Source organism: Scomber scombrus, chromosome 7 (genome assembly GCF_963691925.1).
Source record: "Scomber scombrus chromosome 7, fScoSco1.1, whole genome shotgun sequence".
Taxonomy (NCBI): domain Eukaryota; kingdom Metazoa; phylum Chordata; class Actinopteri; order Scombriformes; family Scombridae; genus Scomber; species Scomber scombrus.
In genome coordinates, this window is record NC_084976.1 from 27,629,877 (window position 1) to 27,655,781 (window position 25,905).

Genomic DNA, 25,905 nt, shown 5'->3' on the forward strand with positions numbered 1-25,905 from the left:
AATGGGGTCATGCACTGTAAATGTTTACTGTAATCAATTTATTCTAGTTTTGTGTATTGTACAAAATATAATGATCATAAAATATTAAATAAATCTATCTAAATGTATGCCTAATGAATTTTAATTTGATTAACCCTCACATACTGCTACTGATAGATTGATAGATAGATAGATAGATAGATAGATAGATAGATAGATAGATAGATAGATAGATAGATAGATAGATAGATAGATAGATAGATAGATAGATAGATAGATAGATAGATAGATAGATAGATAGATAGATAGATAGAAACTTTATTGATCCCCTTGGGGAAATTTAGGGTCCAGCAGCTTAATACACAAGACATCAAAGAACAATATACTAAAAAATTAAATACAAAATACAATATACTAAATAATAAATAAGAAAAACAGCAAGGTCTGAGGCTGAGGCTGTGTGATAAAGTGCAAAAATAAAAAAATTTAAAAAATTTAAAAATTTAAAAATTTAAAAATTTAAAAATTTAAAAATTTAAAAATTTAAAAATTTAAAAATTTAAAAATTTAAAAATTTAAAAATTTAAAAATTTAAAAATTTAAAAATACAAAAATAAAAAAATTAAAATTAAAATTAAAATTAAAATTAAAAATATAGTGCAATAAAAAATAAAAATAAAAATAAAAATATAGTGCAATAAATAATTTAAAGTGAATTTGGTGAATTTAGTCCAGGCTGTGGCTGTGGGGGTCCTTTTATTGCCAGATTGTACAGTTGTACGGGTTTGAATAAATAAGGGTTTAATTTCAAGTTTGAATGAAAACACCTGCACACTTACTGCAAGCCACGAAATGATAACCTGGATCAAAACATTGTCCAGATTCAATTTTGTGGTTTGGAATAAGTGTGCAGGCCTTACCTTTTGTCATTAATACTACTTTTTAATAGCCTTGCACCTATAATTTATCTTCCACTCTTAGTTATACATTTGCCACAGAATGTACCAGAGAAAAGTGAAAGCAATCCAATGTTTCTAGTTCTGAAAAGCTACTAAGAGCCCACAAAAACAAAATTATATGGTGTATTTATAAGTCCTGTTGAAGACACTGTGGCTGCTGAAAAGTTGGTGTTTTATTCATTTTATAACACACATAATAATCATAGGCTGTTAAATGTCTCTGATTATTCTGAGTGGAGGTCCTTGTGCTTCAGACTGATGTTACTGTTCATTAACGGGGAAGAATATGTTAGGTTTAGCCTAAAATATCTCAATATGATGTCAGTTCCTCCATTTGTGGTGTGTTGCAATTACAACTGGTCACCACTGGACAACAAAATGAGCCCAACATGCACAATACAAATAATTATGGGTGGGTTTTCTTCTCACAATAATAAGAATAATAATAATAAAATACAAATTGAAAAAAAAAAAAGCAGCCCCACTCTTGAAAGCTCTGATATAACTTTGTAGAAGTAGGGATATGGGTCTAATTGTAGGACATAATCCTCTTTGGATCTGTCGCTCGAGGCCTAATCCGAACCAAACTGATTTGACAGCCCAGATGTGACGTCATGTGGGTGCAACGCAGAGGGGACCTCGGATCGGTGCGTGGCAGTCAGCCTCGGACCAGCAGCTGAGGAAGGAGAAAAACATCTGGATCGAGAAAAAGAAATAATGTCGGATTACGCTGCGCCTCTGTGTTGTCTCTCGTCCTGCTGCTGCTGCGCTCGCGCCTTTCACATCAGAGAGAAATAACTTCACAGCTCGAGACGACTCGCGGTATTTTTGTGTGGGAAAGCAGCGTGGGAGTTGTCATCCAAGTTGACTTCATCATGGATCAGTCCGTCGCTATTCAGGAGTCTCTGGAAAGGGAAGAAAACTGCCTAATAGTATCCTTTTTACGGACTTTAAACGCTTATTTATGGATTATTTGTACACTACTTCAAATTAAGGAGTGCCTGATTTAAACTAACTTCAACTAACATGACTCAGCTGAAGGAGAGACCCATAGTGAGGCCTGTGTTAACTTGTACCATGCTTTATATGTCACTGAGAGTAGACAGAAAGAACAACCTTTAATCCAGGCAATGCATTCACAGCACACGTAGTCGGGTGTGACTTTTTTTTGTTGTAGTTACAACTTCCATCCACAAGATGGCAACTTTGTTTCGTCAGCAGTGGAGTAAAAAAAAAAAAAAAAAAACCAGGCCCTCCTTAACCCTGCATCGCCAAGTGTATCATATTGATATAACCTGATGTATATACAATCAGATACATGTAGTACAAAGATAAACCAATGCAATGTTGAATTACTAAATATTTTGTAGCTTATTTTATGGTAAATTCCTGTTGAAAATGTGAGTATCAAATTAGATACAGCAGGTATAGAAGTCATTTATCTGTAAATCTGTCAATTTTCATTTCATGCATTATATATTATTATCATGCATAAAAAAGTTTATAAGGTGTTATGAGCTTTATGCAGGACCTTAAAAAAGTTGTATTCAATATGTTTTCATGTGTTTAAAAAAAATCATGCTATGAAAAATAAAATAAAAAATTGTCAGTGTATCAAATATGATACAAAACAAAACTCATAGATGCAAAGTGTTATTTAATTACTCTTTTTTAATTACTTGTCAGAAGGTCCAATCAACTCTAGTTTCAAATAATTTTAATTTTATGGCAATTATTTGATGGTTCAGGCATTATAGGGTTAAGTCAAGTTGACCCATAATGTTAAAATACTCTGTTACAAGTAAGGGTCGTGTATTTAGTTACTTAAGTCAATATAAGTCAGGAAATATATTGTTAGGAAAATATTCTAAAAGTATCAAAAGTACGTTTACAGCAGAATTACACCTGTCATTGTTACATGTAAATGTTGTTGTATTAGTGGCTCTCGAATCTCAAATTGGGGTCCAGGGACGACCAGGAGTCTTTAAAGGGGTTCCAGGGGATCACAAGCAAAAAGGGGAATCATTTATTTTCACTATAATTTCCATCCGTAAGTAATAAAATGACAGCATGTATGTCTATTTTGGTCAGGGGTTTCATACAGTTTGCTTAATAAAACAGCAATAATCTTATCAGATGGGGGTCCGTGAAAAAATTACTGATGCCTTAATATGTAAGGATAATTTTAATGTTGCATTGAGATGGATATTAGATATTAATTTGTAGCCTGACTGGTAACTGCAGCTGTCAGATAAATGCAGTAGAGGAAAAAACAAACAAACAAGTATAGGTATAAAGTAGCATAAGGGAAATACTCTGCAAGACTATACTTAGCTACAGTACTTGAGTAAATGTACTTAGTTGCTATCCACCACTTAATATAGATTGCAATAACATGCATGTAAATTGTTCCTGTTTCAGCTAAATAAACAAGTGGTTGTAATGAGAGAAAGGTTAAAGGTCTTCCAGTATATTTCCAGTATTTCCTTAACTAAACTGCAAACATGCTGTCCAATGTAACGTCTTCTTTGATGATGTTGCAGAAAGCAGACTGCTAGGATTGGTGGAGTCTGCAAAAGAACATGCGTGAGTTTTGAACTGATAACATGGTTGTGTGTAATTGTATAATATACCTTTTTATTTATAGGCCAACAATACTACTTTTGTAAGAACATGATAAGCCTTACATGATGCAATCCAGGGCAACATTGCAAACTGTCCAAGAAAATGACCACAGAGTTACATCAAGTAGTTGCGCAACTCTGAAATTTGCAAAGTTACGCCAAGTAGTGACGCAACACAGTAACCAAAATTATATTTAAACCTTGCAAAGGTAGTATTTACTGCAGGGCTACATTTTGTCCATTTATGTTTATTTATTTAAACCATATCATTATAATGTTAGTCTTGTATTATTTTGTAGAATCTTTATTTATACCCATCGAAGGATGGCCATTACTGCTGATGATGTGACACTGGAGGACATCATACCCATCTCCCTTGACTTTACTGTTGTGGAGGGTGAGCAGCTTTCATATATTTTACTCTATCTCAAATAGATGAACAGAAACAAAAGACTCCTCAAGATAACTATTGTTTCTGTTGACATGATAATTAACTCTGAAGTGCTCTAACACATTTCTCATGCTGCACTTTTTACAGTTTCCTCACCAGAGGAACTTGCGGTTGTGGGTGAGTTTCTTTTTATGTAGATCACAAATTAATCATGATATGCCACACAACTGATCCACTGCATGAAACTGATGAACACAATGGTGTCTGTTTACTCTGTGTTTTTCTAGGGGCTGATACCAAAGTGCGAATAAGCTACCAGGAAGAGGGGTTAGAGCTCAGACTTCCTTTTGGTTCACACTCGCGGCTCTTCCTCAGTGAGGTCAACAGGGCCTGGAGTGGTAAGTAAGGCCTCAGATTCATATATGATCATGACATCCAGTATTAAATGGTAAATGGGCTTCATTTATATTGCACTGTTGTAGTCATCTGATCATTCAAAGTGCTTTACACACATGCATGTTCACACATTCATACACTGATGGCAGAGGCTGCCATGTAAGGTGCCAACCTGCTCATCAGTAGGAGTGCTAATCATAACACACACACTCACACAGTGATGTCACAGCCTTTGGGAGATATTTGACATCCAATATCTTGCCCAAGGACTTTTCAGTATGTAGACTGGAGGAGCTAGGGATTGAACTGCTGATCTTCTGATTAGTGGACAAACTGCTCTGCCTCGCCAAGCCATTTTATTCACTTTTTAAAATGTCTTCTACTCAGGGTCCTCATAGCCTTTTAAAACTCCAAGAGAGTTTGTGAACATTTTGAGAAAAATAAGAAATCTTGAAAATGAATGAGTCACCATGCACTGACATGACATGAGCAATGAAAAGCCTTTGCATTCAACATCTTGTTAAGTGTCAAACTGTTTAAACAGCACAAACACTGACACACCTCTGCAGCAAACTGATTATTTTGAGGTTTTGTAGATCATATCATGGTGGCAGGCCCCTTCTGTTATGTGTTGTGAGAAAGCACACATTATCTGATTTAACTATCTATGTGGAGGAAACCTGCTCAGCCAGTCAACGCTTCAATTGCCTTGAGGTGAAATTATGTGTCAGACCATAAAATATATATATTCTTTAAATTTGGCATTAGTTCATTGGACAACTATATGTTTTTTTAAAGGAATAAATACACACATACGTAAGTTACATTGAATTTAAAATACAAACTGGTGTTGTCACTTCATTCATCAGCTATTGGGGCGTGCGTGACACACACAACTGACACGAAAAGAAAGTGACACAGACAGATGTAGAAAGAAGGGGGTGGAGTTTGGAAGGTGAATTCTGTGTAATTTGTATCTTTCGCAACACACTTTCGCACAGGGGACAAGATGAAAACAATTTAAAAAGGATATGTTACTTCATCTTGGATACTTACTTCAATACTCCTGAACTTTGTTTTTCGCGCCGCATCCTGTTCATCTGAATGGAGTGAGCTACTGAAAGGTTGACAGGCGGTCAATGTGTCACTCTCGTCACTGGCTCACTATTTTACACATTGGAAACCCCACGTGAGAATGAATGAAGACTGATGTGTTTTTTTTGTATTACCCTTTTTTTTTGTGGTATTCTAAAATGAGCCACAAAGTCTGTTAATCCTGTGAGGGATACCAGTGATGGAAAGTGTTAATAACCCGTCACCTGTTGTTAAAAGGAAGAATGTGAAAAATGGTAAAGGTAAGCATGATGAAAGGGAGATTCCTTAATGCACTGCGGTACCTGTAACTTTTACCTGTATTTGCTGTTAAAGTGTGGAGGTGGTGTATAAGACCCATATGCAAGAACAAGAAATAGAAAGCTGTTAGCTAAAATGCTTTTTAAATTAAAGTTCTTCTATTTCTTAAACACTGGTGGGGCTGATAAGTAAGCATTTTTCTTTATAACATTTATTCACTTATTCCTGAAAACAAATAAGCAGAAAATGCAAATGTCAGATCAGACTCTTGCTTTGTTCTGGCTTCACTGTCATGTCATTTCGCAATCATCCTAAATTATTCTAATTCTCTGGCTTTCTCCTCTGTGTGCTGTTCTTCAGATGTTTGCAAGTCTCCCTCACAGGTACCCACATTTGAGTGGATCAGCAAGTACCGCAAAGCCACCAGAGGCCAGGGAGTCGCCAAACAGGCCCTTGCTGCACCCCTCGGCACAACGCTCACTAAAATCAACCAGCACCGGAAAACAGGTTTGTCGTCCTATTTCAATTTGTTGACATTCACAGCAAACATCTATTTGAGTCCAGTAAAGGATAGCTCTCGCTCAGTGGGTGAGGTGGCAAGTTTTATCTTTTATCTGTTTTGTGTTTGCTCTTTTTTTCGCCAGAGTAAACCTAACATAGATACAGATCTACATCAAAGGGTTTCATCATAAAACTGGGTCGTTTTGCAATTTCCACTTCCTTTGAATACAATCGGTCCAACCTGCACACGAGATGCACTGAATTTGCTCGTAACTCAAAGAGAGGACCATGTATGGAAGGACACCAGTCACACAACGGGCCTCCTTTTTTAATGACAGATACTTTCATGTGTCATACCAGACAACACAAAGGGGTAATTACTAGTAACGTTATTTATGGCGACGTTCCATTTAAGCTTCCCAGTCAGCTGTAGCAACCAGCCAGCATGCACAACAGCTGGGTAATAGAGCCGCCTTTATTAAAGGTAATTAATAATACCCAGTTGTTTTCTTGCTGTGACATGTCGAAAAGCCAGTCGACTTTTTTTCTTTAGTATCATTTGTTAAAAGGTGATTCACAGGTGCACATGAAATACAATAGTATGAAACACTACAATCATTTCAGGGAATGGAAAAACATTTAGAGAACTGAAACAAAACAAATTGAGCAAAACATGAAGCCATTTGAGTAAGAAGGTTTATCTTAAATGCCAGAAATTAAAAGAAAGCCTATGTACATACGTCTAAATGTGGCACAGACTCAGCTGATCTGATATGAAGTGGTTTTGCTAAAACAACAACAGCATGATTACCTTTATCAACATTTGGCTGACAAACCTTATATGGAGTTAAAAGATGAAAGAAGAAATATATAACTGAGTATAGAACCAAACCAAACCACGCTTTAAAAGTACCTACTATTAATATGAATAAAACAATATAGGGAGTATACTACCACACTTTATAAAATCTGCAACATGAATCCATATTTTATGGTTTATTAGAATGATACAAGTTTGTGTAATTTCTCTTACATAATTATTATGATGCATTCATGCAGATTTCATACAACATTATGTTTTGCATGCTAGATAAGATGTTTTTAATGACATGTTATGACATGTTATGACAGGCACGTCATATACAAATCATATATTATAATACAGAAAGTAGGTTTATTCATGTAAAACAAAACAAACAAAAACTGTGTACTCACAAAGCACACAGTCTTTATTAGTGACCATATTTTTAAATGCCAGAGTTATATAAACAAAAGAGGTGTCATCTTAAACTCTTTGAGCTTAAAATATGGGTTCACAGTTTTTCTTTAAACATAGTCAGGAACCCAAATGAACATTGAAATAGGTTTTTCTTGCCATAATCATTTCTCCTGTTCATACTTGCCATTAGAAGATCCCTGCATAATGTGTTTATAATGTAGTCTAAATGATGGGGGCCAAAATCCACACGCCTCCTTCTGTGCAAAAATGTATTTAAAAGTTTTTACCTGAAGGTAATATGAGGCCTCAGTCATCCAAATCAGTAAAATAAAGTAGATATATTTTAACATTACAGTATTTTTAGTGCCAAATCCCCCCTTTTCCAATGCAGTTCAACAGGGAACACTGTCTGAGGAAACTCAAAGAGGGAACATAATGCTAAAAAAAGTTAAATTTAGGTTTAAACTTTGATATGCACAAAATGACTGCATTGACACTCTGTGGATTTTGGCCCCTGCATCATTTACATTAAAAAGCACATTTTAAGGTGTTTTAAGACAGACTCCAAAAATCCTGAAATCGTTTTTTTACGCCATCATCATCATGCAATACATTGCATTTTCCGGTTGCATCTTCTGCACAGTAGATTGCTGTTATAGTGTAAGCCTCCTGTTGTCTGCAGCAGGGGAAAGGGAAACTCCTCCTTCATTATCGTTAGCATGGGCAGGTCTGACTCTGAAGCACACTGGACATTGCTCCTCTGCACATAATGCTTGGGAGCGGTGCAGAGAGATGTCTGGAGTGATGAGAGACTCTGGTATGACAAAAAAAATATTCCTTCACATGTTGTTTTTAAAGCGGTGGATGTGGTAGCATCACTCAGTGGTAGCCAGTCTACACTGATTAGCTCTCGAGCTAATGCTAGCGCGTAGTGGCTACTATTTGTTATCTCTTTCAAGGAAGCTAACTTTAGCCAGTTTAGCTGAGAGGCCAGTGTCTGTCAAGCGGAAATGATAATATATATATACCTTAAATATTCGCAGTTTTACAGTACTAGATTTGTCAGCTGCTGCCATAATATCAAGCTCTTGTAAGTGTTAATTTAGGTTCATTTTTTGATATAGTACAGCAGTTAATGCTAACGCTGCTCTTCGCTAAATTACTATGATATTAGTGGTCGATGTGTGACAGAAAAATGACACCTGTTGTTGTGTTTGGTGTCACCAATAACGTGTTTTAGTTGCTCATGATTTTGTCATTCACTGAGACCCCCGTTTTTGTCTTACTTACTTACTTAGCTTTCATTTTTTTTGACTTGCTAATTTAGCCTGTTAGCTTTGAATCAGTTGGCTTGTAAACTTTATCCTCTCACTCTCTCTCTCCCAGTAAAGGTGTTTCACTGTCTCTTGATGACGTGAGAAACAACCTGTATGTGATTTATTGTCAGTATGTTTGCCAATTGTTGTAATAAGGAAAGAGGAACTGTTTTCTTGGCTTGTTTGTTTTTTGTTTCATACTGTATATCTACAACTGTGCTGGCTAAAATCACAAAAAAAAAAAAAAAGTGTGTTCCTCTGCAGTTTATTAGCTCCAATATAGTTCAGGAGATCATGCAGGGAAATTGTGTAATGTTGAACTTTGCGCTGTTGTTGTTAAACACCTATGAACGACTTTCGTTGTATTAATAGGGAAGAGTCTGAGGCTTGATAAAACAGCTTGACATTTATGCTGACTTATGATCTACCACAGATAGTGAAGCATTTGATGCCTGTGACATTGCATTTGGTCAGACCTCATGCAACTGTCTCCTCGGTGGTTAAAACTTTAGTTAAGCTCATTAAAGTTGGCTGAGAATACTAAAGCATGTGCAGGAATGTAAAATATGTCATATAATAACACAGAGGAGGGGGGTTAGTGCCTGATACGTGTGCCACATGCAAAATGCATATCTGCAGTAATAAATAGGTGTGGTTCACTTGTTTGATATGTTAAAAAAAATAGTAAAGTTAAGTAGGCAGCTTTAAGGTGAAAGATGCAATGCAAAAAGCAAACTGCTGCATTTCACAGCAAAGAGCCTAAATATAGTGATAAGACTGTTCAACAGCATGTGAAGAGAAGTTGTTAAATGACAGCTGGTGCATGGTGATATGAGATTGTATATATATATGTGCATATTAATCAAGCCCCAAGGATTTTTTTAGAAACCCTTTTCACATTGATCTTATATTGACAGCTCAAAGCTTGTACTCTTCTGTACATTAGTCTTTAAAACAAACCTTTTCCCTGATACAGTGTAGTTAACATGTTTGATCCGTATCCCTATATAAACAGAGGAATGAGTTTGAATTTCATGTGGGTTCACTTCAGACGATACCGGTCCTTAACACACATTTTAAAAAGCATTTCACAGTTTGCTGACAGTTTTCTCAGTCAAACATAAGTGTCGTCTTCTTTTCCTTTTCCTGTTCACACAAACAACACAGTTGCAGGGTTTGAATTCAAATGTCATTGGTACTTCTGAGAATTTTAAAATGGTTCTTTTACGGCGACTCTGCCTCGTCTAACCTCTCTTTTCATTTAAGTTTCGTTCTTTATACAAAATGTTCAGAACGAAAGAAGCGCTGTAAGCATTTGTGTCATGTTGACCTTTTTTCTTAATGGATATGAGGATAGTGATACACGGGTCACCGCTTCCTATCTTCTTAGTAAAAATGTAGTGATGAGAATGTTTCCGTGAAATGAAGACGCAGCAGCAGAAGTTATCTCCACCAACTGTGGTAATATTTACTTGATAAAAGAAGAAGTGCATTTTTTGTCATTTATATGTTAAGTTTTAGTGCTGCTTTGGACAAAAAAGGCAGTTCACTTATTGGCTTTAGTTTGCATTGTTTTTTTAATCCTACTTTTAGCTTCATAAGTTTATTACCTCTATGCTCTGTGACCTGTTTTTTTTTTATTATTACATGATATTAGTAGAAGAACTGTTGATATCCATGTCAGTGCATCACTGATTGTAATCCCATTTTAAGAGAGATATTTGCCTCCCGTTTGCCAAGCAGTGGTCATGTTAATGCAAAAGTTGTCTTGTAGAATAAATTTCATCCACTGAGTAACTAAATAATGTCTTTGGTCTGGTCAGGTGCGCTCTTCTCATAGTCTGCCTAAATTTGTAGAGTTCAGTTTCCTGCACAAAGAACCTGGCTTTTCCTTTTCAGCAGAGCCAGCTGTGATCTCTGCCAAGCTGCAGGAGACAGGGGCCATGCTGTCTCATACTTCACACTCAGCCATTAAATGAAGCTACTTAGGATGCAGTGACTGTAACCAAGTGCAAAAGACAGTCTCAGTGGTTTTGAACCCAAACGTCTGAGCACTGACGTGGCACTTTTGGGATTGACTTGCGTGTCACTGAGCTGAGTTTGTTTTTATTCCTAACCATAATTTGCTTCAATTTATTCTCCATATTAATTACTTGAGGTTTGATGTATGGGTTTGCTCAGGGATGGGTTCTGTTTTATTAAAATGAGCAAATTAAGATAATATAGACGGAAAGTTCTCCCAGCAGCCTGCGGGGCACAGTGACACATGCTGTATGAAACAATCTGTAAACAGGATATTATTCATTTTTGATAAAAGCTTCTAGATTCTGGCAGTTCTGATGATTATCATGTGCAGCTGTGATGCATTGCCTCAGTTTATCTTTATATCTGTTTTTAATCATTATAAATAAATAAACCCTCTTTTAATCCCTCTCCTTTTCTCCTGCTTTTTCCAAACAGAGAAACCATTGGACAAAAAGGGATCTTTAGACGGGGAGAAAGGTGACAACAGTGGCAAACAGACATCCAGAGCATCTTCCTTTACAGAAAGGTAAAGCTTTTTTTTATAAATTCACAGCTATGAGTGTGTTTTTACATACTAGTAAAAAGAATAAACAAAAATTCTGTGTACATCCTGTGTTACTCACCACAATGTGTCGTTTGCATCGTTGAGGGGTAATAAACATGTTGAATGCATTTCCATCCTCGTTAAACATTTGCAAAGTTCTTTTTTTTAAATTTCTTAAACCTTTTTTTTTTTTTTTACATCCACTTTCATTTGCTAGAAGTCTTTTTCTTTCTAGGTTTTGTTCGAGCTTTGCTGCATTTTTCAGCGTGTTACTGCCACTTGGAAATCAGTGGAATAGTGTGAAATCATTGGCGGTAGTGTGTCACCTGCACGTGTGTAGACCAAACTGAACGTGCACACATTCATAAGAAGACAAGGATAAACCACAGTATATGGCTGGACCGTGTATCGTCACTATGTGAAACTGTGGCCTATTAGTTCTAGGGATAGTCAGTGGTAGTCGCTATTATGTGAATTTCTAGATATTAAATGTTCATCTGTAATTTTCTGTATTGTTCCCAATAATATTGCTGGTAATGTTCACTGAAGCAGCATTTCACATGACATGATTAAGCAACGTTTTAGTCAAAAAAAAAAAAAAGGTTATGAATGTAGTTTGATTTGAAAGAGAACTTATTTTAATTACAACTATTCCAGTTGCCTGTCTATTAATTCTTTCTTCTGTTTCACTCCGCGGATGTATTTTGTTTTTCAGTCTGTTCTGAGTATTTTGGCAGAGTGATTCACCGTGTATTTAGTGTTTGGTCAGAGTCGTTGTTATCTGGGTGCTTTAACTCTGCGCTCTCCCTCATGTCTCTATGATTTGTTTGGTTTGGTTTTTTTTCCATCTTTCTCAGTCGATGACGGAGGGTGGGGTAGAAATTGTAAATGAAAGTTTTCACAGCAATTTGGGTGCAAATTTTGGGAGGCTTATCTCCGCCCAGTTACCACAGTTACAGTCAAATCAAGTTGTAGCCACTCCACACTAAACTGATGACTCTGCGAGACTTGTGTTTTAATCATTTGTGATGTGAAATATAAAGCTTGTGTGCTGGTATTAGTTCAGTTATAAAAATCCAAATGCACCACGGAGCATCCCTCCTGATGGCTGCTGTCAGCTGAAGAGTCGATTACACTGGACAGTAGATGAGAAGACAGCAGAGATGCTGGTATGTGTCTGTTTAACAGTGTTTAGTCGATTTCACTGCATTTTACTGTGGAGCTGAGCGTGTCAGAGCTCACAGCAGGAAGCACAGGTGCTCTGTGTCGCGCTGCTTTCCTCCACTTCATCATCTCACAACAACAACATCTCAGTCACTCGCTTACTCACGGACAACTGTGGTCATAGGGGCTGATTTGTGGCTGATCCAGCCAAAAAACATTACACCATAGCATTTAATAGTGGTCAAAACCTCCATGGAGATATTGTTAATTCTTTTTTTTTTTTTTTTTTTTAAAGATTTATTTTGGGGATTTGTTTTTGCCTTTAGATTGATAGTACATGACATAGAGGCCAACAGGAAACAAGGAGCAAGAGAGGGGAATGACTTGCAATAAAGGTCCCTTGCTGGAATCGAATTGGGGACGCTGCCAAGCCACATATAGTATAATTAGTATAAAGTATAGAAGTAGCTATTTTGAAGAGTAAAGCTTAAAATAAACAATGTGCAGTTACAAACACCAGTGATAATTGTTGACTCATGCATTTCAAACAAATAGCGCTGTTATCAAATCTCTATGGATTTTTTACTTCCTGAGACATCTGAGTGCTAAAGGGAGACGCACAGCAAGAGACTTCAAGTAAACAGCACATCCATTACAGTAAATAGGACGGAGGAGAGGAGTAAGATATATCAGGGTTTGGATACACACACATAACTTGTAAGTAGGCTCTGCACATGAGATTTGTTGACAATAAGAAAAATATAGAAAATCACTAGCCAAAACCTTAATGTGACCATTTAATATGATGACATTGTACTAAAATGTTCACTCTACGTTGATGTTTCACAAAGTGGACCATGCTTACTTTATCAGAAATCTTTCAAAAAAATAATTGAATTAAAAGTGAATAGATTTGATGATATCTTAAGTTTAGTGTGTACTCATCAGTTTATGTGTATACTACTCCACAGTTGCAGCAGATACTGTGTATGTGCATGGCAGCAGCTTGGTGATGGGTGTTTTAAAGTTGTTCTGAAATGCAAATGTGTTGTTTAACCTGCAGACCACTGCTGCCTACTGTAAGATGGAGTTTAGTTGCAGCATATTCCTGGAAGAATACATGGTCCCGCCATATTATATTCCCTCCTCTCCTCTCAGCTTCATTCCTTAATGACGACATGGAAATAGAGCTCGTCTGCATAACCGGGGTTCCTGTTGTCGCTGCAGTGATCCACTGTACATTAAGTGCTGTTACACTGGAGCGGAGTGTAATGTGTCTCTCATGCCATCATTTTATTTCTAGCTTCTAGGAGAGGAAAAGCTTGAAAGGGCATTTAAGTCAAAGATCAAAGCAACTGTACATAAGCACTGGAGTAGGAGAATCTACACAAACACACTCTTTATGACACTCTCTGCCCCTCTGAAATCTCACCAGCATGTCAAAAATGATCCCGTTTCTATCTTGGTCTGTCTCCACTCACCCCCGACACCTAACTGTTATTTTTCCTCCTCTGGTGTGCAGTCAGGGCATCTCCAGCCGTGAGGACCGGGATGACCTGGTGCGTTCCTCCAGCCACACCCCGTCTAACAAAGCTCAGATATTGGCCATGCCTCAGTTCGGCCTACGAGACAACCTTATCAGGTGTGAGCTGCTGAAGAATGAAGACCTTTACACCTACAGAGAGCACTTCAGGTATGTAGCTCTTTACTGTTTGTTGGGTGTGTTTTTGATCATATGTTTGATACATTTTCATGCGTACAGTTGTGATTGTGGTATAATGACACATCGCAACACTATCAACTTGGTCCTATCAAATATAACATTTCATATATTTTTAATATCAGTAGTATCAATAATGTGTTGATACTTTGGGTGGGGCTTCATACGCTGGTTAATCTACAGAAGGATGATTAATCTGTCCCTCGTAATTTTGCTCAGGCAGAACAGACAAGACAAGACAGCTTTATTGCTTTAGTGTAATGTAGCATTTAGAACCAGGAAAACACATTACACAATCAAGGAGACATTACAAGAATAGTGTGTATATATAACACCCTTTTTCTATATCCAGAATTGATATTCTTAAGCTTCAAAGTCTGCGACATGTCAAAATATTGTACACTATACATTTGTGTTGAGCTGAACTCTGCTGACCAGTTATAAATATAAAATAGTCTCTAAAACTTTGGATGGACAGTTTTGGGCAGGAACAGTGTGAGCCCTCAGTGTGTAGCTGTGAGCACAGCTTGGATCCGAGAAGTGTTATGTAAAAAGAATGAGTCAACATCTGTGGGTTTTGTATTTCTGTGTGCTTAGCGCTTTGCTAAATTAAGCACCACTGTCTAGAAATGCACCAACCTAGATTGTTCACATATTGTATCGCTGCTTATAGCGCTTCATCTCATTTATTATTTGCTGTAGAAAATTGATCATTCTGTAGCGGCGCAGACATTTATTAAGGAGGATCAGATTTGGAAAGTAAGAATTCAGTGTCATGTTTCAGTTATCAACCACATTGCCTCCTGCTGGTGGACCTGTGCCCTAATGTTTACACTCATAGAAAAATCTAGCAAAGAATGAAAAGAAATATAAATATAATGGGTGTTTTTAAATGAAGCAGAAGTTGTGACATATTTGTTAATTTTATTTAACCAGGTTTTAGCCCATTGAGATTGAGAATCCTTTCACAAGGGAGACTGGGCCAAGGAGGCAGCAACATGTCATAATATAAATGACAAGATTAAAAAACAGCATAGAGACAAAGCAGCAAAAAAATATTACAACATATAAAGTGCAGATGTTACATAGTCACTGAACAGTGATTTCACATTTTAGATCCTTCAAGACTGAACCAAAGTCGTCATACAGAATTACATCAGGACATTTTACACATAAAGACATGAAAACGAAAATATTCAGGGTTATGTATAAAAGCATGCAAAAAAAGAACTAAATTAATACAGTGAAGCCCTATAGCATTGGCAGCATGTTGGATCAGTGGATGGCACTCTTTCCTCCGACCTAGAAAGACCTGTGTTGGGTCTAATTTCCATATTGTCTGTGTGAAATTTGCATGTTGTTTCATGGGGGGGCTTTGATTGTCTCCCACACACCAGGCTTCTCTAAGGTTAATTGAGGTCTCAAAATCGTCTGTAGATGTAAGCGTGTGTATATGTGTTATTCATGTGGACTAGCAGCCTCTCCGGTGTGTTTACCTAGTTTTGGCTCAACGGTTTTTGAGATTTTTTTTTCTGCCCTTGTGTCGGGATACAAAGAGAGGACCCATTGGTTTCAGTTTGTTTCAGACCTGAAACATTCTCAAGATAGCTAATGCATCATAATGAAACACAGGCCTGCACTGGTTTCTGTCAAAGTCACTGGATTTTAGAGTTTAAACAAAGTTAAAATGGCAGAATGATTTTATTCATGCTTTGTGTTCAAATGCAACAGTATTTTCACTATGCAGTATACAGTATGCAGATGGGTTTACATGTCGTTACCCTTGTCAGAAACACTAGATAATTAAATGGTACTCTGACATTAATTGTTTGGCGTCATTCTTTAAGAAAAAAAACATCCAAGTTCTTTAATTCCATATCAATATTTTCTGGCTTTTTTTAGTTTTCTATTATAGTAAACTGAATATCGCTGAGTTGTGTACTGTTGGTTGGGGTAAAAGAAGACATTTGAGAATGTTGTCTTGGGCTTTCGGAAAAAACAGCGATTGTCATTTTTCACCATCTTCTGACATTTTATAGATTAAACAGAGCGTAGCCTGCTCTCATCTCATTTTACGGTACATCCTGAAAATGTACTGAATATCCATGTTGATTTGCAGATCAGGCAAAAAGTTTGGAAAAGCAGCAGCACAAGATTTATGTATAAAGATGGCTTCAGCATTTTTCCGGTTAGCTGAGGCTAGTGCCATTAGGTCAGAAAGTGTTCAGCATGATGGCAGTCAGCAGAAAATGAAGATATCTCTGCTGCTCCTGTGCAGCAGATGCTTGAAGGTCAGATAAACGAGCTGAGTTTTAAATCTCAATCGGCAGAGTAGATCTCAGCGGGGATGTTAATGCTTGGCGCTCTAACTGAGGTGCTCAAGTTCCACCGGAGCTGCTCAGTGTCACTGTTTAGCAGGCAGCTCCTACTGTAGTTGTAACTGTGTAAACCGACATAAATTAAAGTTTTAGACTAAAGGAGTGCTGCAGTAAAACAAAGCATCAGATTAATACAGATTGTGGTCACCATTAAGCAGTTTTAATCTCCCTGTGATATGAAGTGGAAATCATTCACCATAAGCAGGAACAACTCATAGTAGATGCCACTTGTTCAAACACTCTGTGAATCTGTATTCCTCTCCTTTGTGCCCACTCCTCATCTCTCCCTCCTCTGTCTCAGGTTTTTCCTTGGCACCTACAATGTGAACGGACAGACACCGAAGGAAAGCCTCTGTCCTTGGTTGAGCTGCACCCTGAACCCCCCTGACATGTACTGCGTGGGGTAAGTAACGTCAACCCTGCTGCAAAACAGCTTTAATCCCATTACACAGACAGACATATTACTCCTCAAACCTCTGACAGATGTAAGCGGCCATTGATTCAGTTTGAAGTAGGAGAGCATGCCCACACACAGCTTTCAGCAATACGTGTCCACAAATCCAGCCTACGTTTCAGTTTACGACTTTGGTGTTTTGGAGAGGAAAAGTTTTTAGAAAGCCTTGAAAGTTGAGAGTAAAGCTCCGAGTCAACGGGAGTCAGACTCTGAAGTGATTTCTTTTTGTCCTTCCTAATAGTTTCCAGGAGCTTGACCTCAGCAAAGAGGCTTTCTTCTTCAATGACACCCCCAAGGAGCTGGAGTGGACAAAGGCTGTGTCGGAGGCCTTGCATCCAGATGCCAAGTACGCTTTAGTAAGGGAGTCTTTTTTTCTTTTCTTTTGTTCTTTGCTTTAATCTTGTTTTTCTGGCCCTGAGAATGTTATTGGCCAATATAATATATTGTCTGCTAAGGACTTGTTTTTTTAATTATATTTTCATGCTACTTTAATTAAGTTTGAAACTTTCTGTGTACAGCAAAGTGTCAAAATCCTTATGCAGTTCCTATTTGTGGCCGTAGTAATTTCATCCAGCCATAAATTATGCAGTATATTGCAAACAATAGTTATGTAAGTCTGATAGTTTGATGGGCTTAGTCAGGCCTTACATTTTAAGTTACTTTTTGGTCTCTCTCTTTTTGGTCTTCTTCGTATTCGCTTTCATCTACTTCCCCTTTCTCAGAGTGCTGACTCTAGCTTACGTACTTCTTCTTTTCCTGGATGTGCTGTTTTTCTTCTTGTTATCTTGGGGCTTACAAGATGTCTGTATGTCACACCGCCAGTACAATGACACGTCATTTCTTCATCCTCTGTCAGTTCTCAGACTAAAAGCACAGTTGGCTGCTCTGTAGTTGACACTGTGTTGCTTCACAGGCTGAAAAATTAGTTTTTTTTACTTAAATGTCTAAAATGTTTCATGTGAGGTTGACAGGGAGGTTGACTTAAGAAGCTGTATTACTTCCTTTCATGGACAACTGCTGTGGTTTTCTGCATCCATTCGTCCTTGTGAATAAAACACAGGACAATGACACTTAGTTTCTTCAACTTTAGATATTTTAATTTATAGTAGTTGCAGTCTAAAACTGTTAAAATGCTGCATTATAAGCACTGGAGCCAGTATCATGTGTCTACAACCTCACACCACTGGGACCACACTTCAATGAAGGTGTTAAGCAAATAGCACTTTTCATGTTACTCTGTGGGTTGGTGTGCTTCTTTCTCTTTTACTCTATGAACTCATGTTTGTAAATCTGCTCTTCTCTTGCTACAGGTGAAGTTGGTGCGTCTGGTGGGCATCATGCTGCTCTTCTATGTGAAAAAGGAGCATGCAGAGTTCATCTCTGACGTGGAGATTGAAACCGTGGGAACTGGCATCATGGGAAGGATGGTGAGCACTGATTCTAAAGGGTCTCGCTCTTTCGTGCACAGGTCCTCATGCAGGTTTACTGATAATGTGTAAAGAGCGTGTTACAAGGAAGGCGCAAGCTGCTGAGAACAGCTGGGATCAGAGCTCATGCTTCAGGCAGGCTGTAGTAGCACAGGAATATAAGGGAAAGGGTTTCACTCATCTTTATCATCATCCTCACAAACAAAAACCAAGCAGCTACACAATTCCCGTTTGATAAATAACATCAATCCTCTTTGTTTTGCTATTCCCTCACATTTGTCTTGCTTTGTCATACATTTTTGAACAATATTTCAAACCGACTTTTAGGCATCAAGTGCCAAAAATGTCTTAATTGATTTTTAGATTGACTTTATGGAGTTTTATTAACTTAGTCAACATCACTTGCATTGTTGTCATCATATTAAAACACATTTATCATGAGGAAACAAACGGAAAATGTTGAGTTAGTATCAATGGTAGCTTCAAACATAACAAAAAACAATCTGGCTCCTGTGTTCAATGTCAGTGCCATTTAAACATAGACTGTATATAAAATGGACGTAACATCCGTGACGTCACCCATTGGTTTGTGGACTGCTGCTCGGAAGCGAATAGTTTCGGATCTGGGCAGCGCCATCTTGAAAATTTCCGGTGCATGCCGGGTAAAAAAAAAACACGGATTCTACTTATATGGGCATCAGGAGGGGCAAGAAGCGCCCTCCTGAACCTGTGAACCAATCAACCTGTCAATCACGACTTAGCCACGCCCTAATGCATACCCTGCTTTATCGTCAAATATAAAATCAGGGAGGCCAAAATTTCACAAATGAACATCAAACTGCATTGAAGAAGGCTTTAAACTAGCGATTGAGACCATAAACACATTTTGAAAACGTTTACTGAGGTTAGAAATCAAGTGAGAAGTGAAGTGAATTCTCCATTGACTTGTATAGAGACGGAAGTCCTTTTGACACCAAAACAGTCGCCTCCTGGTGGCCTTTTGATAGAATGCAATTTTAAGTTACTTGCGCGTTGGCATCATATCAGAGGACCGGAACTCCCCGCCTGCATTTAAACTAACGAAACAGTTGCAGGCCAATAACCATAAACAAGGAAATATGCTCAAGGGTTTTGCTGTGATGCAATTCACGCATGATGGACCGCCACCCATAAATGAATGAAACAGAATCAATGAAATAAATTGAAAATGTGTAAACAAGCTGAACCAGTGTTGTGCTTCCAAGCCTGGTCTAGTTCCCCCTCTGAACCGATTCTTTTTAATGCTCATTCTCCCATGATGCATTAAGACCAGCAGCTCAAACTTAATTCTTCATGTTGTGTTGCATTATAGGTTATTCTTGTCTTGTATGCACTTGTGCTTGCTTAGCAGTGCCTGCAGTGCAGAGCAGATGGCTGGCTGGTGATGATTGAGAGCCTTTGCTCCATCCTTTACTGCTTTAATGAGACACTAGTTTATGTCCTGCACAAGGACCCAGCTGAAAAAGAGTTTGCATAACATTGGATTAGTGTCAAGTAAAAGAGCATGTATAACTCCATGATATTTGCCCCGCCCCCCCTCTCTCTCTCCCTCTCTCGCTCTCTTTTTCTGTTAATCACTCAATCAATTCGCAGGGCAACAAAGGCGCTGTGGCCATCCGTTTTCGCTTCCACAATTCTGATGTCTGCGTGGTCAACTCTCACTTGGCTGCCCACATTGAAGAATATGAGAGACGTAATCAAGACTATAAAGACATTTGCAGCCGTCTCCAGTTTCGCCAGCTTGACCCCACCCAGCCGCCACTCACTATCATGAAGCACGAGTATGAAACCATTTAATAAATTGTAGAATGGGTGGATTTAAAGATTTCTGATTTTTTTGATTTCTTCAAGTCCTGTGTTTAGAATGAGTATTTTATATAGTCTCATCCGTTATCAAGCTGTGATGTCATCTGATCCATATTATTTCCTCCACCTCCTTCACCAGTGTGGTTTTATGGATTGGGGACCTCAACTACAGGATCAGTGACCTTGACGTTGACAATGTGAAGGACCTAATCAGCAAGAAGGAATTTGAAAAGCTGCACACTTATGATCAGGTAATCTCAATTATGTCCTCGTCTTTATGCTTTTCAAATATCTTATTACTGTTCATGAGTGGTGAGACTTAAAGGGGAAAAAACGGTTTATTTGAACCTGATGTATTTCCCATAAACGTGGCAGTGGTGACTCTGTTATTCCTTCTAACTTTTTTCTCTGCTTCTTCATTATTGCGATTCCCGAGATTCGGATAAAGAACTGATACAAGCTGCTAGTTCCTGTGTTTACATTTGTTCAGACTCACAAACAAACTTTTGATGTGATTCATGTTTATTTGTAACTCTTTAGCAGTTAACAGGCTGGCAGAGGTTGCCCTAATTAACCGTCATTATACATGGGGCCTATTTCCTCTGAATCTCCGGAAACTCTGTAATGGAGCTGCAAGAGAAAGTTAGCTGGACAAATAGAGTCACAACTGCCACGTTTGTGGGGAAATACCTCAGGTTCAAATAAACCGGAATTTTCCTTTAAGAGCTGCATATGGTCCTCAGCTCAAGAGGCAGATCGATGAGGAGGCAGTGTTTGTCGGCTTTGTGGAAGGAGAGATTGATTTCCAGCCCACCTACAAATATGACACCGGCTCTGACCAGTGGGATACAAGGTAATCTCAAATGAAGTCTTGTCTGCACTGAGCTAAAAGTCAAACATCTTTTTGTCATTTTTCAACAATGCACTCATGTTCATCGTTAAAGTGAGAATAATTTTAGAAAGATATGTAAAATACTCCAGTTCTAGCTACACATTGCAGAACTTTTCAGCCTTGTACACCAGCAGAGAAACTTGTTGTCATCATATTTTGCAAAAAAACACAAAACAATCCAACTGCTTGATGCTTCATCAGAGAAATGTGAAAGTGTAAAGACACCTCATTTTATTTATTCTACTGTTTGATGATTAATGGAACCACTTTTCAAGAAGTCAATTTTATTTGAATAGCCCAATGCCACAAATCACAAATTTACCTCAGGGGACTTTAAAATCTATATGGCAATATGACATCCTCTCTCCATAAACCCTTGATTTGAATAAAGGAAAAACACCATAAAAATTAACAAAGAAAAGAAAAAATGGAAGAAACTTCAGTAAGAGCAGTTTCAGAGGTGCGATCTCTCTCTCACGATGTACAGACATGCAACAGATACAGAATAGAACAATAAAGACAAATTACAGAAATAAAGCATGGAAGACAGGATAACAAAATTAAAATGGATTTATAATATAAATGTAAATTTAAAAAGATACTCGGAGAACAGTTTTATTTAAGCACAAGACATATCTGGTTCAAGGAGGAAAACTGATACTGTAATGTAATGCAAAGTGGACGTCATCAGCCATTAATCAGACTATGCTGCTGTTTAAAAAAGTTTGCCTTACAAGTTTTACCTGGTAAATGTGTAAAGGATACTTGCATTCCACCAGAGGTATTTGAATCAGAAAACTGAAACAACCTTGTAGCTTTTGAATCCAGTTTCCGTGCTCTAAATGAATGTCATCGATTCAGACATGCTACTGAATTAATGTGGCTATAAAGTGCAAGGCAGTGTTATGTGGTATTTTCTGTTCTCACCTCCTGATGAAAGAAAACAGTATGCCGTTATAAACTTATAAAATACACATACACTGATGTATTTTTGCATAATTATCTTTGTTATGTCATTTGTTATTTCTTCTGCATTCAGTGAAAAATGTCGTGTTCCTGCCTGGTGTGACCGCATCCTATGGAGAGGGAAGAACATCAAGCAACAGCAATACCAGAGTCACATGGACCTGAAAACCAGTGACCACAAACCAGTCAGTTCCCTGCTCACCATTGGGGTAAATAATTCGGTCTTCTTTTAAATGTTTTCATCTTGAATTTCAAAATGAGTTTCTTTTTTGTCTGGAAAAAAGATGCAGTAGTCTTCCTTTTTTGAAAGTGAAATTCATACATAGTTCCAAAAAATCCTGCAATAAGATATTAACACACTTAAATGCTGCATTATTTCTTTTCCTACAGATTAAGAGAGTAAATAGTGAGGCCTATAAGAAGACTTTTGAAGAGATTGTTCGAAATATAGACAAAATGGAGAATGAGTGTATTCCATCTGTAACCTTGATGAAGCGAGAGGTAACGTTTCCTATTACTTTCAGCCCTAATATAGTGTAATGGGAGCTTTAAAAGCTTTCTGATATGCCTTCTCATTGTATTTTTTATAAACTCTCCGCTAATGAAGCTTTGTATTGATCTTATGAATCCTTTTTTTTGCAGTTCCACTTTAAGGACGTGAAGTTCATGCAGCACCACGCAGAGACGTTGAGCCTCTTCAATGATGGGCAGGTCCCATGTCAGTTTGAGTTCATCCAGAAGCCAAATGAGTCCACGTACTGCAAACCATGGCTCACAGCCAACCCGCCCAAAGGCTTCATCGCTCAGGGTGAATAGCACATACAGTAACTGACTTAATTTTGATAAAGCATCAATGTTCTGCCTTTAGGTCTTACAAATTGTTAAGTAATTGTGAGCTATGAGGTTGAATAGCTTAGACACATACACTTGATTTTGACAGTTATTTTGGCAGTGAGGGAGCAAATCATTATGTTTAAAGGTAGTGAGGCAAATAATGGAGTGATCTCAAGACTCAGGAAAAAGAAATATGATAGGAGTATGGATATTTTTTAAGTTGTAATGATCACAGACTACCTCCGTGACTGCTTTTGAGTGACCTCAGCACAGTTATAGCACTCATTTGGGCAGGAGGCATCATTTCCTGAGTGGGACAGTTTTGTCACCTTCTCTTACTTTATGTGTCCAATTTTCTTCAACATCTAGGTGCTTCTGTGGACATTGAGCTTGAGGTTTTTGTGAACCGCTCAACAGCGCCTGAACTTAACTCTGGCCAACAGCAGATTGAAGACATCCTGGTGCTCCACCTAGAGCGTGGCAAGGATTACTTCATCTCTGTGACAGGAAACTACCTGCCCAGCTGCTACGGCACATCCATCCATTCACTGTGTCAGCTGAGGGAACCCATCCAGGACATGCCCCAAAAGACCCTCAGTGATCTGGCAAGTGTGCTTAAAGTACCTCTTCTCCAGTCAGGTTTTGTCTCAAGATGATATTTTAATAACATTGCATATGGTCAGTGAAACACATTTGAGTCCAATTTTATTAAACTGCTTATTTTTTGCCTTGTTTGTTAACAACAGATGTCTGGAAACGAGAATGCAGCAATCACTGACAAGCCTTTAGACATTCCTAAAGAACTGTGGATGATGGTGGATCACTTGTTTCGCAATGCAATCAAACAGGTCAGGAAATATTATGTTTAAGCTTCTGTTTTGATGCTACATTAAAAAAAACACTTAACCTGTTAAGTTACTGTACCACACAGCAATCGAGCAACCAAATAAAAAACTTTAAATGTTTAATTTCTTGAGGCTGCAAAAACACTGGATTAACTTCATAGCTGTGCATGTCAGCCAGATAGAATAGCAGAGCCTCTGCTGTGATTTGGGGAAGGGATTTAATCTTTATAAACACAGCGTTTTGCTTTTGGTTTTAATGGAGTCCATTGCAACTTCATAAATGCTTCAAATGCATTTTCCAGCCCCAGTGAATTGTCCTCAGTGCCATTCTCCTCTGTTTGCAGGAAGACATATTTCAGCAACCTGGGCTGCGCAGTGAATTTTCAGAAATAAGGGATTGCCTTGATACAGGCATGCCAGATTCTCTACGTATCCTTCACAACTATTCCAGTTTAAGCTTTTGTGTAAAATTGTGTTCAATGAGCATTTTAAAAACTCTCATATTGTAAAGTGAAAGTATTTGAACTGTGACACATTTTCTATGGTGCAAGAATCAATTTTTTTAGGGTTTTGAATTCAATTTGCATAAACAGCAAATCTTTTTTATATTTAATCATCTCAATTTATGAACTGTGAAATATGACGGGGATACAACTGCTGTCTAAACACCCTCAAACTGAAATTGAAAGTCAGTACTTTTCCGTCATAGCTAACTTTCATTTCATCCAGTGTGTTGGATTTCAAAGGCGATGCAACAGAAGATGCACTACCTAAATATAGACTGTCCTGTATTTCTGTCCAAATAAAGTGGATGTTTAACTTTGAATGAATACTGCTACATAACATGTTTAATTGTTATGTAACAGCTGCTACATTTCAAAATATGCAAAGCGTGGTCAAGAATTGTCCTTGACTGTATCTTGAACTGTAGCGGGCAGTAACCACTCAGTGGCCGAGGCCTTGCTTCTCTTCCTAGACGCCCTCCCAGAACCTGTGGTCCCCTTCTCCTTTTACCAGCAGTGCCTCGAATGCTGCTCCAGCACCAGTCAGTGTGAGAAGGTAAAACAGGCAGCATGCAGTAAATGAAATAACAGCATTAATTTATTTCAAAATGTTTTAAATCATAAAAGTGAATCTGATGTAATGTTTTTTGTTTGTTTTTTTAAGGTTATTTCCATGCTACCTCAGTGCCATCAAAATGTGTTCAACTATTTAGCTGCCTTTCTTCGTGAGCTGTTGAAGAATTCTGCAAGCAATCGATTAGATATGAACATCTTGGGTAAGAAAAGAAAGCTGGTTGCTGTTAAAGTCTCTTTCATTTGTGAATGTCATTATTAGCTGCTGCATTATGCTTATGTCAGTATTTTGAGTAAGTGAAGAGAAACTTGCAAATAAAGCAATCTGAGGTGAAAATGAAAGAAAGGGCAGGTTATTTCTCTGTTCTATTTATGAATGTTTGCTCACGTTATTTCTGCTATTTCTGCTTCTGCTCATATTCCTTAAAACATGCAAAAAATGAAACTCTACTAATTAGAGTATAATAACATGTGGGCCAAAAAAGGGTGGGTTTTTTGGTACTGTGTAGTAGGAATAATCTATTTTCTTTCTTCATAGACACCATTTTTGCCTCCTTGCTCCTGAGGTCACCTAAGAAGCAGGACCTTGCAGAAAAGAGGAAGACACAGGAGTTCTTTCAGCACTTCCTGGCCCAAGGCTCCTCCTAGATGGAGGACTTGTCCCCCTGCCCCCCCCCTTGTCCTTTGTGCTGAAGCTGAACACTAAAAACTGTATAGTCCAGTATTTGAAATAAATTGTTAATGATTTCTTATATTCATAGAATGCTCTTTGTATAGATATATAGTATAATTATTATAAGTGATGGTTTGTTTCATGTTAATGTTAATGATATGTCAAGTCACAGAGTTTATTGTGCATCATTCAGTGTCTATAGAGACCTAACAATTTTTAATGTATGTATATTTTATTTAAGAAATAATTTGTACTTTATTGTTTCTGATCTCAGCATCATATTACTTTTATACATATAAACTGTTGGGAAACAAGCTGTGTCTC

The 25,905-nt window shown here is 37.7% G+C and overlaps 1 protein-coding gene across 3 annotated transcripts; it reads left to right on the plus strand.

Moving 5' to 3' along the window:
- The first annotated feature begins 1,586 nt into the window (after positions 1-1,586).
- Positions 1,587-25,889, plus strand: inpp5b (inositol polyphosphate-5-phosphatase B). Of its 3 annotated transcripts, XM_062422260.1 has the most exons (23): positions 1,587-1,869; positions 3,444-3,524; positions 3,862-3,959; positions 4,101-4,130; positions 4,241-4,351; positions 6,063-6,209; positions 11,199-11,289; positions 13,994-14,164; positions 16,871-16,972; positions 17,265-17,379; positions 18,334-18,450; positions 20,083-20,270; positions 20,435-20,546; positions 21,039-21,148; positions 22,227-22,362; positions 22,544-22,654; positions 22,796-22,961; positions 23,357-23,592; positions 23,734-23,835; positions 24,177-24,261; positions 24,764-24,891; positions 25,000-25,111; positions 25,447-25,889. In XM_062422260.1, exons 1-23 carry the CDS (start codon positions 1,814-1,816, stop codon positions 25,554-25,556), a joined length of 2,715 nt encoding a protein of 904 aa, XP_062278244.1. In that variant the 5' UTR covers positions 1,587-1,813; the 3' UTR covers positions 25,557-25,889. The 3 variants fall into 3 exon arrangements, with proteins under 3 accessions (XP_062278244.1, XP_062278241.1, XP_062278243.1); XM_062422257.1 differs by lacking the exon at positions 1,587-1,869 and having other exon boundaries at positions 3,208-3,524; XM_062422259.1 differs by lacking the exons at positions 1,587-1,869; positions 3,444-3,524; positions 3,862-3,959; ... (1 more) ...; positions 4,241-4,351; positions 6,063-6,209 and adding an exon at positions 8,139-8,239.
- Positions 25,890-25,905: the final 16 nt, after the last annotated feature.

Excerpts from the sequence above, each read along its gene's own strand:
- inpp5b (XM_062422260.1), top strand. The coding sequence starts at position 1,814 with ATGGATCAGTCCGTCGCTATTCAGGAGTCTCTGGAAAGGGAAGAAAAC. Across the intron at positions 22,655-22,795 it reads TAACCTTGATGAAGCGAGAG|TTCCACTTTAAGGACGTGAA; the intron begins GTAACGTTTCCT and ends TTTTTTTTGCAG. Across the intron at positions 23,593-23,733 it reads AAAAGACCCTCAGTGATCTG|ATGTCTGGAAACGAGAATGC; the intron begins GCAAGTGTGCTT and ends TGTTAACAACAG.